The sequence below is a fragment of the Amphibalanus amphitrite genome, unplaced genomic scaffold (assembly GCF_019059575.1).
Source record: "Amphibalanus amphitrite isolate SeventyFive unplaced genomic scaffold, NRLGWU_Aamphi_draft 000581F_arrow, whole genome shotgun sequence".
In the NCBI taxonomy this organism is placed as follows: domain Eukaryota; kingdom Metazoa; phylum Arthropoda; class Thecostraca; order Balanomorpha; family Balanidae; genus Amphibalanus; species Amphibalanus amphitrite.
In genome coordinates this window covers 12,772-28,164 of record NW_024882075.1, presented here as the reverse complement: position 1 = coordinate 28,164, position 15,393 = coordinate 12,772, and the positions used below count along the sequence as shown (strand labels likewise).

Below are 15,393 nucleotides of genomic sequence, written 5' to 3'. Positions count from 1 at the left end.
GTTTGGTGAAGTTGATAGTTTTTAACATAACCAATTCGGCACTAACCTATTGATACTGACCTACCTAACCTTACCTGAACTAACATGGCTGATTCGGGGAAGGAGGATGAGACGTTGGACGCTCTGCAGTCCAGTTCTGGGAGAGCCATCCGTCCAACAGAGGCGGGGCGCGAGTACCAAACTCAACTTAAGACGAAGGCCTACAAGCATCAGCTACGTGAACTGAAGCAGCTCAGTCGGCAGGTGGTCCGACAGAGTGGTACCGAAGTGGAGGTGAACCCAGACATCTCAGAAGAGAAGGCAAAGAAGTGGATCCACAACTACATCTCCTTCTCACAGACAGAATATGAGTTGTGTCACTTGCTCCCTCGGGCTGAAGTGGAGCAACACTCAGAGAACCACAAGATGGTTTTAGAAGAAATCGACCAAGTCAGAATGGTGGTTGAAGGCTACTTGAAGAGCAGACAGCCGCAGAAGACGGCAAGTGCATCAGTGGCTGGCTCTGGCGTCAGCACGAAGTCTGGCCTTCAGCTGATGCAGATCGAAGACCAGCGCAAGAAAGCTGAAGTGGCAGCAAGACTGTCCATGCTGAAGGCAAGGCAAGAGCTTGAGCGTCAACGCCAAGAGTTGCAATGGAAAGAAGAGGAGTTGGCACTGCAAACCGAGATCGAAATCCAGCAGAGACAGGCAGAGGTGACACACAAGTTCAAGCTGGAACTGGAAGGTCAGACTGAGGGAAACGCTGTAACCAGCCGCCATCCGGAACAGACAGTAGAGGACATTGCTGCTCCATCTGATCACCAGCAGCAGCCTGCACCAGGACTGAGCACTGCAGCTGACACGAACCGAGAAGCTGATGTGAGGAATCCTAGTCAAGAACCTTCGCAGGGAGCAGCCGCCTCTTCTGCAGCAGAGCTTCTCTCAGGGCTGGCTCAGCTACTTGCAGAGCAGAGTAAGAGAAGTTCTCTGCCAGCCCTGGAGCCAGAGGTGTTCCGTGGTGATGCAGAGCAGTTTCACCTGTGGATGAAATCATTTGAAAGCTACATTGAAGCGCGCACTTCATCAGCTGCCGAGAGGCTACACTTCCTCTCTCGGTACACGAGCGGTGAAGCACGCAACGCGATCCAAGGTTTTCTGCACTTGAGCTCAGAGGATGCTTATGGTGAGGCGAAGGCGAAACTGCAAGAGCGTTATGGAAGCAACTTCATAACTGCACAGACCTACAGAAGGAAGATACGTACATGGCCGAAGATCGCTCCTGGCGATGCAAGGGGACTCCGGCAGTTCGCCGACTACTTGGAGAGCTGCGAAGTTGCTTCAAGAACCGTTGCAGGTCTGGATGTCCTCAGTGACCCTGACGAGAACGTTCGGATGCTTCAGCTACTGCCGAAGTACATTGTGAACCGCTGGGAACGGGTGGTAGACGAGGCGCTCTACGAGCCCCGCCTCGGATCCAGCGCGAGGTATCCGTCTCTAGGCGAGTTTGTCCTCTTTTTGAGGAAAGAAGCGCGCGTTGCCAGCGGACCAGTTGGTAGTCGTCTCTCCGAAGCTGAGCAGAACACGAAGAAGCCTCAGCCCAAGACAAGAGCAAGAACATTCTTAGCTGCCACCAACGCGCCGTCAGATGGTGACCAAGTGCCAAGATTGAGGTGCAAGATTTGCAATGGAGACCACACTCTGGACTACTGTCAGAAGTTCATCAAGATGAGCGTCCGTGAGAGACATGACGCCGTCCTCAAGCACGGTCTCTGTAGAGGCTGTCTCAAGCCTGGACATGTGTGGCGTACGTGCAAGGTGAAGAAACGGTGCACTAAGTGTGGGAAGCTGCATCCTACCGTCCTGCATGATGACGCTCTGGTGGCCTCTGATGGTGGGCGATCAAGCACGAAGAGCAGTCAGGGTACCCAGACAAGTGCGACTTCTCTTCAAGTGGGCGTTGCAGAGAGAAATGTGTGCGCCCATTCGATGGTCGTCCCCGTGCGGCTTCGTCATGATGAGCGACCAGATAGAGAGATCGTCACCTACGCCTTATTGGACTTGCAGTCAGACGCCTGTTTTATCAAGGAGTCGGTACGCCAGCAGATGGACGTTGATGGGGTGGAAACCCGTCTGCAACTGAACACAATGACCGGGAAATCAGTCGAGCGAGCCCATGCCGTCCATGGTCTAGTGGTGCAGGCAGTTGACGGCGGAGACGAAGTACCCCTGCCTACGACCTACTCGCGCTCCGATATCCCGGCAGATCGTGGGCTCATCCCCAAAGAGGAGAGCGTACGGAAGTGGCCTCACTTGAAGTCTGTTGGACAGCAACTGCCTCCATACTTCGATGAAGCCGAGATTGGAGTCTTGATCGGAATCAACTGCGCGAAGGCAGTGAAGCCTCTAGAAGTTGTCGTGGGAGAAGACCACGAGCCATGGGCAATGAAGACAGTACTTGGATGGAGTATCGTCGGTATCCTGGACAGTGAGGCGAAAAGGAGCAACGGGACGTCCTGTCACTTTGCCTTCCGCGTGCACACTCGAGAAGTGAGCCCTGTTCAGCTGATGCACCTGCTTGAGGCTGACTTCCGCGACACGCTTGAAGAGCACACGTACTCACAAGACGACACGAAGTTCATGAACATCGTGCAAAGCAAAATACATCAGAGAGAGGACCTCCATTTCGAGATGCCCCTCCCGCTGAGGGACCAGTCGTTCTCCTTTCCGGACAACAGAGAGGTGGCTTTGAAGAGGCTCCAAGGATTGAAACGCAGACTGGCGAAAGATCCAAGGTTCCGAGAGGAGTATGAAGCGTTTATGAATGAGATGCTGGAGAAAGGCTACGCCGAAGTCGTTCCAGCCGATGAACAAGAACAGGAGGGACATGTGTGGTACGTACCACATCATGGGGTGTGCCACCCCAAGAAGGCCAAGCTCAGAGTGGTGTTCGATTGTAGCGCTCAACATCAAGGAGTGTCTCTGAACTCGCAGCTCCTTCAGGGTCCAGACGTCGGAAATAGTCTCATCGGCGTACTTATCCGTTTCAGAAAGGAGCTCGTCGGCCTCAGCTGTGATGTTCAGGGAATGTTTAACCAGGTCGGCGTCAACCCAGAAGACCGAAACCTCCTCCGCTTCTTGTGGTGGAAGCGAGGTGACATCACCGCTAGCCCAGAAGAGCACCGCATGACAACACACCTGTTCGGGGCGACGTCCTCGCCAGCGTGTGCGATGATGGCATTGAAGGAAACTGCCAACAGACACGAGAGTACATCAGGAAGAAGTGCAGCCGAGTTCGTGCGGCGTAACTTCTACGTGGACGACGGCCTCACATCCGTACCAGACGTGGAGTCTGCCGTAGACCTGGCGAAGAGAACCATCGATCTCTGCGCGAAAGGAGGCTTCAACCTACGGAAGTTCGCGTCTAACGAGTCTGAGGTCCTGCTACAGCTCCCGGCCGACCGTCGCGCCAAGGACTTGCAAGAAGTCGAAGTCATGAGTGAGATGACGGCACTTGAACACGCCCTGGGCATCAGGTGGAACCTGAGAGACGACACTCTCGGCTTCAGCTTCGAGACTCCAGAACGGCCACCCACCAGAAGAGGGATCCTCTCTCTCGTGAGCTCCCTCTACGACCCTTTGGGTTTCGTATCGCCGGTAACCCTTCAAGGCAAGAAGATCTTGAAGCAGCTTTGCACAGATGGATACGACTGGGATGATCCAGTAGCCGATGAGACTGCCCAACGCTGGGAAAGCTGGAAGTCCGGCCTCTCGCAGCTCTCCTCAGTGAGTGTGCCCAGGTGCTACGCCCATGGCCTGGGACAAGAGTGTGTGAAGCTGTACGAGTTGCATCACTTCTGTGATGCAAGTCTGGAAGGCTACGGCTACTGCAGCTATCTAAGGATCATGACGGAGGACGGGCAAATGGCATCATCACTCGTCTTCAGCAAAGCACGAGTCACCCCTAAGCGCCCTCTCACCGTACCCAGACTGGAGCTGACTGCGGCAGTGGCGATGGTGAAGGGCAGCTGTCTCCTAAGAAGAGAGCTAGATATACCAGAGCTGAACGAAGTGTTCTGGACCGACAGCAAAGTGGTGCTGGGTTATATCTACAACGAATCGAAGAGGTTTCATGTCTTCGTGTCGAACCGCGTCCAGCAGATTCGACAGGCGACGCGCCCCACTCAGTGGCGACACGTAGCGTCCGAAGATAACCCAGCTGACATCGCATCGAGAGGAGCAGCTCTGAACGAGCTGAAGACCAACGGTCTGTGGTGGAACGGACCTGCGTTCCTTCTGCAGCGCGGAGGTCTTCCCGGACAGGTCACAAAGGCAGAAGTGGCATCGGATGACCCTGAAGTGAAGGCAGCAAGTGTGCTCAAGATTGAAGTCCGAGGAGTCCCAGAGCAGGATGGTCAAAACCAGTCTCTGGCCAAACGACTGGACTACTTTTCCAGCTGGTCTCGAGCCAAACGAGCTGTCGCCGTGGTACGGCGCTTCTGCCAGATAGTGCGCCAGCGCGCAAGAAGCTGTGACCGAGATACAGCACAACATGAGGAGGGCGCGCTGGGACAGCCGCGCGGAGTGGCGACCAGCGTAGAAGAGCTGAACAAAGCTGAAAGGGTAATTCTGAAGTCTGTTCAAGCTGACAGTTTCAGCGAAGAGCTTCAGAGACGGAACTTGGCCCTTCAATCAACAGACGAAAGAAGTGGACGGATCAAGCGGTGCGTCAAGAAGACGAGCTCGTTGTTCCGACTGGACCCGTTCATCGACAACGACGGTCTGCTGCGAGTTGGGGGTCGACTCCGGAGAGCAGATGTGCCTTTCGAAGTGGCTCATCCGGTGATATTGCCCAATCGCTCACATGTGACAGACCTTGTTGTGCGTCATGTGCATGACCAGATGGAGCACTGCGGACGAGAGACAACTCTGAGTGAAGTGAGACAGCGAGGATACTGGATAGTACGAGGAAGTCTCGGTGTCTGCGGTGTCTCGATGCATCCTGAAGTGTGTGAAATGCATCCGTCTGAGAGGAACGCCGTCTGTACAAAAGATGTCGGATCTCCCTGCAGAACGTGTGGAAGGTGCCGAGCCGTTCACGTTCACGGGAGTGGACTATTTCGGCCCTTTCTATATCCGGGAAAAGAGAAGCGATGTGAAGCGATGGGGCGTGATGTTCACGTGCCTGAGCTCCCGAGGTGTCCACTTGGAGACAGCAAACTCACTATCGGCTGACTCGTTCTTGAACGCATACCGGCGCTTCGTGGGGCGGAGAGGCCCGGTACGCCGCTTGTTTTGCGATCAAGGAACCAACTTCATGGGCGGCAAGAGCCTTCTGGAAGCCGCCCTGAAGGAGACTGACCACAAGAAGATCCAGGATGAGCTCCTGAAGGATGACTGCGACCTCGTTGAGTTCCACGCCAATGTCCCTCACGCCAGTCATATGGGAGGCGTTTGGGAGCGACCGATTCGGACAGCACGGGCGGTGTTCAGCAGCATCCTGGCCTCGCACGGCCACAGCCTGGACGACGAACTGCTGCGCACAGTGATGGTCGAGACAGAAGCCATCATCAACGGCCAGCCACTTACTTACACTAGTATGTCCGATACTAACACGGTCGAACCCCTGACTCCTCAGCAGCTACTAACCTTAAAGTCGAAAGTAGTGTGCTCTCTTCCGGGACGATTCGTCAAGGAGGACCTGTACGCGAGACATCGCTGGAGGCGCGTGCAGTTCCTGGCGAACCTCTTCTGGACACGCTGGAGGAGAGAGTTCCTGCCTTCTCTGCAGGAGCGGAGACGGTGGCAGGCAACTGAACCCAACGTCCGAGACGGTGACGTCGTGATCGTCGTGGACGATGCTGCCCCAAGGGGGCGGTGGCCGATGGGACGCGCTGTGCGCGTGTATCCGAGTGACGACGAACTCGTGCGTAAGGTGCGCGTGAAGATCGGGCGGTCGGAGTATGACCGACCGATCCACCGCCTCATACTGCTCTTGAGAACTGACGAGTAGGGCAGTGAGGGACTGCAGTGCATGAGCGAGCCGCGACCGATGGTGGGCGCGTAGTGAAGGCTGACTGCCCGGTGGCTAGCTAGGTGAGCTGGCGCCATGGCTGAACGGCGTGACTTTTGCTCACTTGCGTACTTTGTGAATTTCGTGGCCGAGACACGTAGTGGCGGGTAAGGCAGTGTACTGCGCTGCGGTGCCGCTGGCCGATTGTGTTTATTGTTGCACGTTCGAGGTCCAAATGGCTAGACGGGCTAGACTCTAGATCGTGCAGTTCGGAGCGTGTTACCACTCTGCGGTTCGGGTGACTGAGTGGAATCGCTGTCGGGAGAACTGAGGTCTTTATTCCCGTCAAGGGAGCCTTTTGTGTTGATGTATCGCCTTTGCGCGGGACGCGCGCGAGAAGGTTTGATTTTTTTTTGGCAAAAAAATGGGGAGCCATGTTACCGCCAAAGCTCTGTCGGTACTGGGATGAATGTTGGTGCCATGGAATGAGGCGCATGTTGCATGATTGTGATGAGTGTGACCGTGGCTGCTCGACGCATGGATGTGGATTACTAATTGCTACTTATTTTTTCTCCAGCCATTGAACTGAAGGCATCGGTGTGACGTCACTCACGTTGAGGTTGGCGCTATCATTGGTCTCGCTATCATTGGTCTCATTTGTACTTATTGGAGACGACTGACGAGCAGACGCGCCTAACAGCTGATTGGAGCACGACCCCATTATACCCGGACGAAGTAGGTGCCTGTTTGATCTTTAATTTGTTTATTGAACTTGGTTTTGTTTGTCCATGATTGTTTCATATCCTCATTTAATCATCAATGTCTTGATCTAGTCATTTTGTATGTGTTATCCTGTTTATGTGTTGCGACTGAATCTGACCGAATGTTGTTGTGTGTGTGTGTGGTTTTTTGACAGTTTTTACGGTCATTGGTCATCAGTATTGACCATCTCCACATCGAGGCTGCAATAAACCTTTTAGTTCGATCCAATTTTATTTTGAGTTGCAGTTTGATTAACGGCGATGGACGATGGCGCTATCAGTAAAAATTCTTCCACCCGTAGTGGGGTGGCTTCAGTTATGATGTGTCACCAGTTTTGAGTCGTTTTCTGTAGTATAGTTACCTACAACTTGTGTTTGTAGTATAGTGTTTGGTGAAGTTGATAGTTTTTAACATAACCAATTCGGCACTAACCTATTGATACTGACCTACCTAACCTTACCTGAACTAACATGGCTGATTCGGGGAAGGAGGATGAGACGTTGGACGCTCTGCAGTCCAGTTCTGGGAGAGCCATCCGTCCAACAGAGGCGGGGCGCGAGTACCAAACTCAACTTAAGACGAAGGCCTACAAGCATCAGCTACGTGAACTGAAGCAGCTCAGTCGGCAGGTGGTCCGACAGAGTGGTACCGAAGTGGAGGTGAACCCAGACATCTCAGAAGAGAAGGCAAAGAAGTGGATCCACAACTACATCTCCTTCTCACAGACAGAATATGAGTTGTGTCACTTGCTCCCTCGGGCTGAAGTGGAGCAACACTCAGAGAACCACAAGATGGTTTTAGAAGAAATCGACCAAGTCAGAATGGTGGTTGAAGGCTACTTGAAGAGCAGACAGCCGCAGAAGACGGCAAGTGCATCAGTGGCTGGCTCTGGCGTCAGCACGAAGTCTGGCCTTCAGCTGATGCAGATCGAAGACCAGCGCAAGAAAGCTGAAGTGGCAGCAAGACTGTCCATGCTGAAGGCAAGGCAAGAGCTTGAGCGTCAACGCCAAGAGTTGCAATGGAAAGAAGAGGAGTTGGCACTGCAAACCGAGATCGAAATCCAGCAGAGACAGGCAGAGGTGACACACAAGTTCAAGCTGGAACTGGAAGGTCAGACTGAGGGAAACGCTGTAACCAGCCGCCATCCGGAACAGACAGTAGAGGACATTGCTGCTCCATCTGATCACCAGCAGCAGCCTGCACCAGGACTGAGCACTGCAGCTGACACGAACCGAGAAGCTGATGTGAGGAATCCTAGTCAAGAACCTTCGCAGGGAGCAGCCGCCTCTTCTGCAGCAGAGCTTCTCTCAGGGCTGGCTCAGCTACTTGCAGAGCAGAGTAAGAGAAGTTCTCTGCCAGCCCTGGAGCCAGAGGTGTTCCGTGGTGATGCAGAGCAGTTTCACCTGTGGATGAAATCATTTGAAAGCTACATTGAAGCGCGCACTTCATCAGCTGCCGAGAGGCTACACTTCCTCTCTCGGTACACGAGCGGTGAAGCACGCAACGCGATCCAAGGTTTTCTGCACTTGAGCTCAGAGGATGCTTATGGTGAGGCGAAGGCGAAACTGCAAGAGCGTTATGGAAGCAACTTCATAACTGCACAGACCTACAGAAGGAAGATACGTACATGGCCGAAGATCGCTCCTGGCGATGCAAGGGGACTCCGGCAGTTCGCCGACTACTTGGAGAGCTGCGAAGTTGCTTCAAGAACCGTTGCAGGTCTGGATGTCCTCAGTGACCCTGACGAGAACGTTCGGATGCTTCAGCTACTGCCGAAGTACATTGTGAACCGCTGGGAACGGGTGGTAGACGAGGCGCTCTACGAGCCCCGCCTCGGATCCAGCGCGAGGTATCCGTCTCTAGGCGAGTTTGTCCTCTTTTTGAGGAAAGAAGCGCGCGTTGCCAGCGGACCAGTTGGTAGTCGTCTCTCCGAAGCTGAGCAGAACACGAAGAAGCCTCAGCCCAAGACAAGAGCAAGAACATTCTTAGCTGCCACCAACGCGCCGTCAGATGGTGACCAAGTGCCAAGATTGAGGTGCAAGATTTGCAATGGAGACCACACTCTGGACTACTGTCAGAAGTTCATCAAGATGAGCGTCCGTGAGAGACATGACGCCGTCCTCAAGCACGGTCTCTGTAGAGGCTGTCTCAAGCCTGGACATGTGTGGCGTACGTGCAAGGTGAAGAAACGGTGCACTAAGTGTGGGAAGCTGCATCCTACCGTCCTGCATGATGACGCTCTGGTGGCCTCTGATGGTGGGCGATCAAGCACGAAGAGCAGTCAGGGTACCCAGACAAGTGCGACTTCTCTTCAAGTGGGCGTTGCAGAGAGAAATGTGTGCGCCCATTCGATGGTCGTCCCCGTGCGGCTTCGTCATGATGAGCGACCAGATAGAGAGATCGTCACCTACGCCTTATTGGACTTGCAGTCAGACGCCTGTTTTATCAAGGAGTCGGTACGCCAGCAGATGGACGTTGATGGGGTGGAAACCCGTCTGCAACTGAACACAATGACCGGGAAATCAGTCGAGCGAGCCCATGCCGTCCATGGTCTAGTGGTGCAGGCAGTTGACGGCGGAGACGAAGTACCCCTGCCTACGACCTACTCGCGCTCCGATATCCCGGCAGATCGTGGGCTCATCCCCAAAGAGGAGAGCGTACGGAAGTGGCCTCACTTGAAGTCTGTTGGACAGCAACTGCCTCCATACTTCGATGAAGCCGAGATTGGAGTCTTGATCGGAATCAACTGCGCGAAGGCAGTGAAGCCTCTAGAAGTTGTCGTGGGAGAAGACCACGAGCCATGGGCAATGAAGACAGTACTTGGATGGAGTATCGTCGGTATCCTGGACAGTGAGGCGAAAAGGAGCAACGGGACGTCCTGTCACTTTGCCTTCCGCGTGCACACTCGAGAAGTGAGCCCTGTTCAGCTGATGCACCTGCTTGAGGCTGACTTCCGCGACACGCTTGAAGAGCACACGTACTCACAAGACGACACGAAGTTCATGAACATCGTGCAAAGCAAAATACATCAGAGAGAGGACCTCCATTTCGAGATGCCCCTCCCGCTGAGGGACCAGTCGTTCTCCTTTCCGGACAACAGAGAGGTGGCTTTGAAGAGGCTCCAAGGATTGAAACGCAGACTGGCGAAAGATCCAAGGTTCCGAGAGGAGTATGAAGCGTTTATGAATGAGATGCTGGAGAAAGGCTACGCCGAAGTCGTTCCAGCCGATGAACAAGAACAGGAGGGACATGTGTGGTACGTACCACATCATGGGGTGTGCCACCCCAAGAAGGCCAAGCTCAGAGTGGTGTTCGATTGTAGCGCTCAACATCAAGGAGTGTCTCTGAACTCGCAGCTCCTTCAGGGTCCAGACGTCGGAAATAGTCTCATCGGCGTACTTATCCGTTTCAGAAAGGAGCTCGTCGGCCTCAGCTGTGATGTTCAGGGAATGTTTAACCAGGTCGGCGTCAACCCAGAAGACCGAAACCTCCTCCGCTTCTTGTGGTGGAAGCGAGGTGACATCACCGCTAGCCCAGAAGAGCACCGCATGACAACACACCTGTTCGGGGCGACGTCCTCGCCAGCGTGTGCGATGATGGCATTGAAGGAAACTGCCAACAGACACGAGAGTACATCAGGAAGAAGTGCAGCCGAGTTCGTGCGGCGTAACTTCTACGTGGACGACGGCCTCACATCCGTACCAGACGTGGAGTCTGCCGTAGACCTGGCGAAGAGAACCATCGATCTCTGCGCGAAAGGAGGCTTCAACCTACGGAAGTTCGCGTCTAACGAGTCTGAGGTCCTGCTACAGCTCCCGGCCGACCGTCGCGCCAAGGACTTGCAAGAAGTCGAAGTCATGAGTGAGATGACGGCACTTGAACACGCCCTGGGCATCAGGTGGAACCTGAGAGACGACACTCTCGGCTTCAGCTTCGAGACTCCAGAACGGCCACCCACCAGAAGAGGGATCCTCTCTCTCGTGAGCTCCCTCTACGACCCTTTGGGTTTCGTATCGCCGGTAACCCTTCAAGGCAAGAAGATCTTGAAGCAGCTTTGCACAGATGGATACGACTGGGATGATCCAGTAGCCGATGAGACTGCCCAACGCTGGGAAAGCTGGAAGTCCGGCCTCTCGCAGCTCTCCTCAGTGAGTGTGCCCAGGTGCTACGCCCATGGCCTGGGACAAGAGTGTGTGAAGCTGTACGAGTTGCATCACTTCTGTGATGCAAGTCTGGAAGGCTACGGCTACTGCAGCTATCTAAGGATCATGACGGAGGACGGGCAAATGGCATCATCACTCGTCTTCAGCAAAGCACGAGTCACCCCTAAGCGCCCTCTCACCGTACCCAGACTGGAGCTGACTGCGGCAGTGGCGATGGTGAAGGGCAGCTGTCTCCTAAGAAGAGAGCTAGATATACCAGAGCTGAACGAAGTGTTCTGGACCGACAGCAAAGTGGTGCTGGGTTATATCTACAACGAATCGAAGAGGTTTCATGTCTTCGTGTCGAACCGCGTCCAGCAGATTCGACAGGCGACGCGCCCCACTCAGTGGCGACACGTAGCGTCCGAAGATAACCCAGCTGACATCGCATCGAGAGGAGCAGCTCTGAACGAGCTGAAGACCAACGGTCTGTGGTGGAACGGACCTGCGTTCCTTCTGCAGCGCGGAGGTCTTCCCGGACAGGTCACAAAGGCAGAAGTGGCATCGGATGACCCTGAAGTGAAGGCAGCAAGTGTGCTCAAGATTGAAGTCCGAGGAGTCCCAGAGCAGGATGGTCAAAACCAGTCTCTGGCCAAACGACTGGACTACTTTTCCAGCTGGTCTCGAGCCAAACGAGCTGTCGCCGTGGTACGGCGCTTCTGCCAGATAGTGCGCCAGCGCGCAAGAAGCTGTGACCGAGATACAGCACAACATGAGGAGGGCGCGCTGGGACAGCCGCGCGGAGTGGCGACCAGCGTAGAAGAGCTGAACAAAGCTGAAAGGGTAATTCTGAAGTCTGTTCAAGCTGACAGTTTCAGCGAAGAGCTTCAGAGACGGAACTTGGCCCTTCAATCAACAGACGAAAGAAGTGGACGGATCAAGCGGTGCGTCAAGAAGACGAGCTCGTTGTTCCGACTGGACCCGTTCATCGACAACGACGGTCTGCTGCGAGTTGGGGGTCGACTCCGGAGAGCAGATGTGCCTTTCGAAGTGGCTCATCCGGTGATATTGCCCAATCGCTCACATGTGACAGACCTTGTTGTGCGTCATGTGCATGACCAGATGGAGCACTGCGGACGAGAGACAACTCTGAGTGAAGTGAGACAGCGAGGATACTGGATAGTACGAGGAAGTCTCGGTGTCTGCGGTGTCTCGATGCATCCTGAAGTGTGTGAAATGCATCCGTCTGAGAGGAACGCCGTCTGTACAAAAGATGTCGGATCTCCCTGCAGAACGTGTGGAAGGTGCCGAGCCGTTCACGTTCACGGGAGTGGACTATTTCGGCCCTTTCTATATCCGGGAAAAGAGAAGCGATGTGAAGCGATGGGGCGTGATGTTCACGTGCCTGAGCTCCCGAGGTGTCCACTTGGAGACAGCAAACTCACTATCGGCTGACTCGTTCTTGAACGCATACCGGCGCTTCGTGGGGCGGAGAGGCCCGGTACGCCGCTTGTTTTGCGATCAAGGAACCAACTTCATGGGCGGCAAGAGCCTTCTGGAAGCCGCCCTGAAGGAGACTGACCACAAGAAGATCCAGGATGAGCTCCTGAAGGATGACTGCGACCTCGTTGAGTTCCACGCCAATGTCCCTCACGCCAGTCATATGGGAGGCGTTTGGGAGCGACCGATTCGGACAGCACGGGCGGTGTTCAGCAGCATCCTGGCCTCGCACGGCCACAGCCTGGACGACGAACTGCTGCGCACAGTGATGGTCGAGACAGAAGCCATCATCAACGGCCAGCCACTTACTTACACTAGTATGTCCGATACTAACACGGTCGAACCCCTGACTCCTCAGCAGCTACTAACCTTAAAGTCGAAAGTAGTGTGCTCTCTTCCGGGACGATTCGTCAAGGAGGACCTGTACGCGAGACATCGCTGGAGGCGCGTGCAGTTCCTGGCGAACCTCTTCTGGACACGCTGGAGGAGAGAGTTCCTGCCTTCTCTGCAGGAGCGGAGACGGTGGCAGGCAACTGAACCCAACGTCCGAGACGGTGACGTCGTGATCGTCGTGGACGATGCTGCCCCAAGGGGGCGGTGGCCGATGGGACGCGCTGTGCGCGTGTATCCGAGTGACGACGAACTCGTGCGTAAGGTGCGCGTGAAGATCGGGCGGTCGGAGTATGACCGACCGATCCACCGCCTCATACTGCTCTTGAGAACTGACGAGTAGGGCAGTGAGGGACTGCAGTGCATGAGCGAGCCGCGACCGATGGTGGGCGCGTAGTGAAGGCTGACTGCCCGGTGGCTAGCTAGGTGAGCTGGCGCCATGGCTGAACGGCGTGACTTTTGCTCACTTGCGTACTTTGTGAATTTCGTGGCCGAGACACGTAGTGGCGGGTAAGGCAGTGTACTGCGCTGCGGTGCCGCTGGCCGATTGTGTTTATTGTTGCACGTTCGAGGTCCAAATGGCTAGACGGGCTAGACTCTAGATCGTGCAGTTCGGAGCGTGTTACCACTCTGCGGTTCGGGTGACTGAGTGGAATCGCTGTCGGGAGAACTGAGGTCTTTATTCCCGTCAAGGGAGCCTTTTGTGTTGATGTATCGCCTTTGCGCGGGACGCGCGCGAGAAGGTTTGATTTTTTTTTGGCAAAAAAATGGGGAGCCATGTTACCGCCAAAGCTCTGTCGGTACTGGGATGAATGTTGGTGCCATGGAATGAGGCGCATGTTGCATGATTGTGATGAGTGTGACCGTGGCTGCTCGACGCATGGATGTGGATTACTAATTGCTACTTATTTTTTCTCCAGCCATTGAACTGAAGGCATCGGTGTGACGTCACTCACGTTGAGGTTGGCGCTATCATTGGTCTCGCTATCATTGGTCTCATTTGTACTTATTGGAGACGACTGACGAGCAGACGCGCCTAACAGCTGATTGGAGCACGACCCCATTATACCCGGACGAAGTAGGTGCCTGTTTGATCTTTAATTTGTTTATTGAACTTGGTTTTGTTTGTCCATGATTGTTTCATATCCTCATTTAATCATCAATGTCTTGATCTAGTCATTTTGTATGTGTTATCCTGTTTATGTGTTGCGACTGAATCTGACCGAATGTTGTTGTGTGTGTGTGTGGTTTTTTGACAGTTTTTACGGTCATTGGTCATCAGTATTGACCATCTCCACATCGAGGCTGCAATAAACCTTTTAGTTCGATCCAATTTTATTTTGAGTTGCAGTTTGATTAACGGCGATGGACGATGGCGCTATCAGTCACACTACGTCACCTGCCTTCCAGCCAATGAGATCTCCTGCCTCGGCTGAAACAAGCACACCACCTGAATCAGAACAGGGTCAAAAAGAAAGAAAGAAAGAAAAAGTGAACACCCATGGGTAGCACACAGGTCAGTAGAAATGTAGGTGCACACTGCACACGTCAAAGGCAATGTATCTCAACAAGTATCTCAGTATGTGCCGCAGCCGCCCTTCCGGTGCATATTTTCTTATGCTGCCTTTGTTTATGTCGTGATCATAAAAAGACATGAAAAAACGGCCTCATATCTTAAAAAAAAAATCACGTGAGTTGTGTACACTCTATGTAGCTCTTCCCAATGCTACAATTCAAGTCTCACATCAGTCCTGGGCCCAGTCTTACCAAACGGCATTTGGTACGATTGGGCCCTGGTCCCTCGAAATATTGCGGAAGCCGGAAACTATTTTCTTCGCAGATCAAAGGTTTAAGATACCTAACCCAACCAAGGGCTTAGGACTTTGGTTTGTCCGGGTTAGAAGGTCACCGGTATTTCAGACCAGTGCGAGGTCCACAATCGGACCATGTTTCTGCTTATTCGATGACTTGAATGGTTCTTGCTTGCTAACGGTTCATAGCAAGGCGGAGCATTGCCTTACGATTCACGCTAATGCAAACTTGTTATTTGCCGTGAGCTTGTCATTTTTTTCTCTGCCTTTGCTGCTTTATCTAACACAGTATCCCGCCAAGGCAGCGAGCTTATAGCAACGCAGAAGAAAGTACTCGACGACATCACTTGCATTGGGAAAATGACAGGATCTGTCATTTTCAACTTCTTTCTGCAGCTTATTGTTGCATCAAAGATCAATGCGCAGATTGAATAGCCGTGTCGATGTTATCTTCTCGGTATCTGTAAAGCAATATGTGATAAAGTGGGTTAAAAGGTATTCACTGGCACATAATCCCTACAGTTCTACGTCAAAGCCCGGCTTAGTGTCATATGGTTTGACCCCAAATCGCAATTACAATGCAGGAACTGCCGCTGGCCAGTCACATGTCAGGTGACGTCACGGTGTATTGTTCTTCCGGTTTTCTTTGCAGAGGTGCCTGATGAGAGAGTCCCTCGCGACCCTGCGCCATTTTCTGTACAACTGGTTTGCTAAATCTGGCTGTCGACGTGGCAGCGAACAGAGTGATGAGAGTCGAGAGAGATGCCGTTGATTGAAAAAAAGGAACAGGTCTATTCTC

At 53.6% G+C, this 15,393-nt stretch overlaps 4 protein-coding genes across 4 annotated transcripts; all 4 read left to right on the top strand.

Annotated features, from left to right (window-relative positions):
- Positions 1-84: 84 nt before the first annotated feature.
- On the top strand, positions 85-3,976 carry LOC122394232. Its single transcript, XM_043390968.1, has 4 exons — positions 85-429; positions 1,381-1,463; positions 3,027-3,475; positions 3,966-3,976. Exons 1-4 carry the CDS (start codon positions 85-87, stop codon positions 3,974-3,976), a joined length of 888 nt encoding a protein of 295 aa, XP_043246903.1.
- A 115-nt stretch (positions 3,977-4,091) lies between these two features.
- Positions 4,092-6,974, top strand: LOC122394241. The gene is made up of 2 exons (XM_043390981.1): positions 4,092-6,724; positions 6,906-6,974. The coding sequence occupies exon 1, from the start codon at positions 5,030-5,032 to the stop codon at positions 5,987-5,989; it is 960 nt and encodes a 319-aa protein (XP_043246916.1). The 5' UTR covers positions 4,092-5,029; the 3' UTR covers positions 5,990-6,724; positions 6,906-6,974.
- Positions 6,975-7,221: 247 nt separating this feature from the next.
- On the top strand, positions 7,222-11,113 carry LOC122394231. Its single transcript, XM_043390967.1, has 4 exons — positions 7,222-7,566; positions 8,518-8,600; positions 10,164-10,612; positions 11,103-11,113. Exons 1-4 carry the CDS (start codon positions 7,222-7,224, stop codon positions 11,111-11,113), a joined length of 888 nt encoding a protein of 295 aa, XP_043246902.1.
- Positions 11,114-11,228: 115 nt separating this feature from the next.
- LOC122394242 lies at positions 11,229-14,111 on the top strand. The gene is made up of 2 exons (XM_043390982.1): positions 11,229-13,861; positions 14,043-14,111. Exon 1 carries the CDS (start codon positions 12,167-12,169, stop codon positions 13,124-13,126), a length of 960 nt encoding a protein of 319 aa, XP_043246917.1. The 5' UTR covers positions 11,229-12,166; the 3' UTR covers positions 13,127-13,861; positions 14,043-14,111.
- Positions 14,112-15,393: the final 1,282 nt, after the last annotated feature.

What these genes read in the sequence shown, in the direction of transcription:
- LOC122394232 (XM_043390968.1), top strand. Translation starts at nt 85, where the DNA reads ATGGCTGATTCGGGGAAGGAGGATGAGACGTTGGACGCTCTGCAGTCC. An exon ending in TTTTAGAAGAAATCGACCAA is followed by an intron (nt 430 to 1,380) that starts GTCAGAATGGTG and finishes CGGATGCTTCAG; the next exon opens with CTACTGCCGAAGTACATTGT. An exon ending in CGCCTCGGATCCAGCGCGAG is followed by an intron (nt 1,464 to 3,026) that starts GTATCCGTCTCT and finishes TATCCGTTTCAG; the next exon opens with AAAGGAGCTCGTCGGCCTCA.
- LOC122394241 (XM_043390981.1), top strand. Translation starts at nt 5,030, where the DNA reads ATGTCGGATCTCCCTGCAGAACGTGTGGAAGGTGCCGAGCCGTTCACG.
- LOC122394231 (XM_043390967.1), top strand. Translation starts at nt 7,222, where the DNA reads ATGGCTGATTCGGGGAAGGAGGATGAGACGTTGGACGCTCTGCAGTCC. An exon ending in TTTTAGAAGAAATCGACCAA is followed by an intron (nt 7,567 to 8,517) that starts GTCAGAATGGTG and finishes CGGATGCTTCAG; the next exon opens with CTACTGCCGAAGTACATTGT. An exon ending in CGCCTCGGATCCAGCGCGAG is followed by an intron (nt 8,601 to 10,163) that starts GTATCCGTCTCT and finishes TATCCGTTTCAG; the next exon opens with AAAGGAGCTCGTCGGCCTCA.
- LOC122394242 (XM_043390982.1), top strand. Translation starts at nt 12,167, where the DNA reads ATGTCGGATCTCCCTGCAGAACGTGTGGAAGGTGCCGAGCCGTTCACG.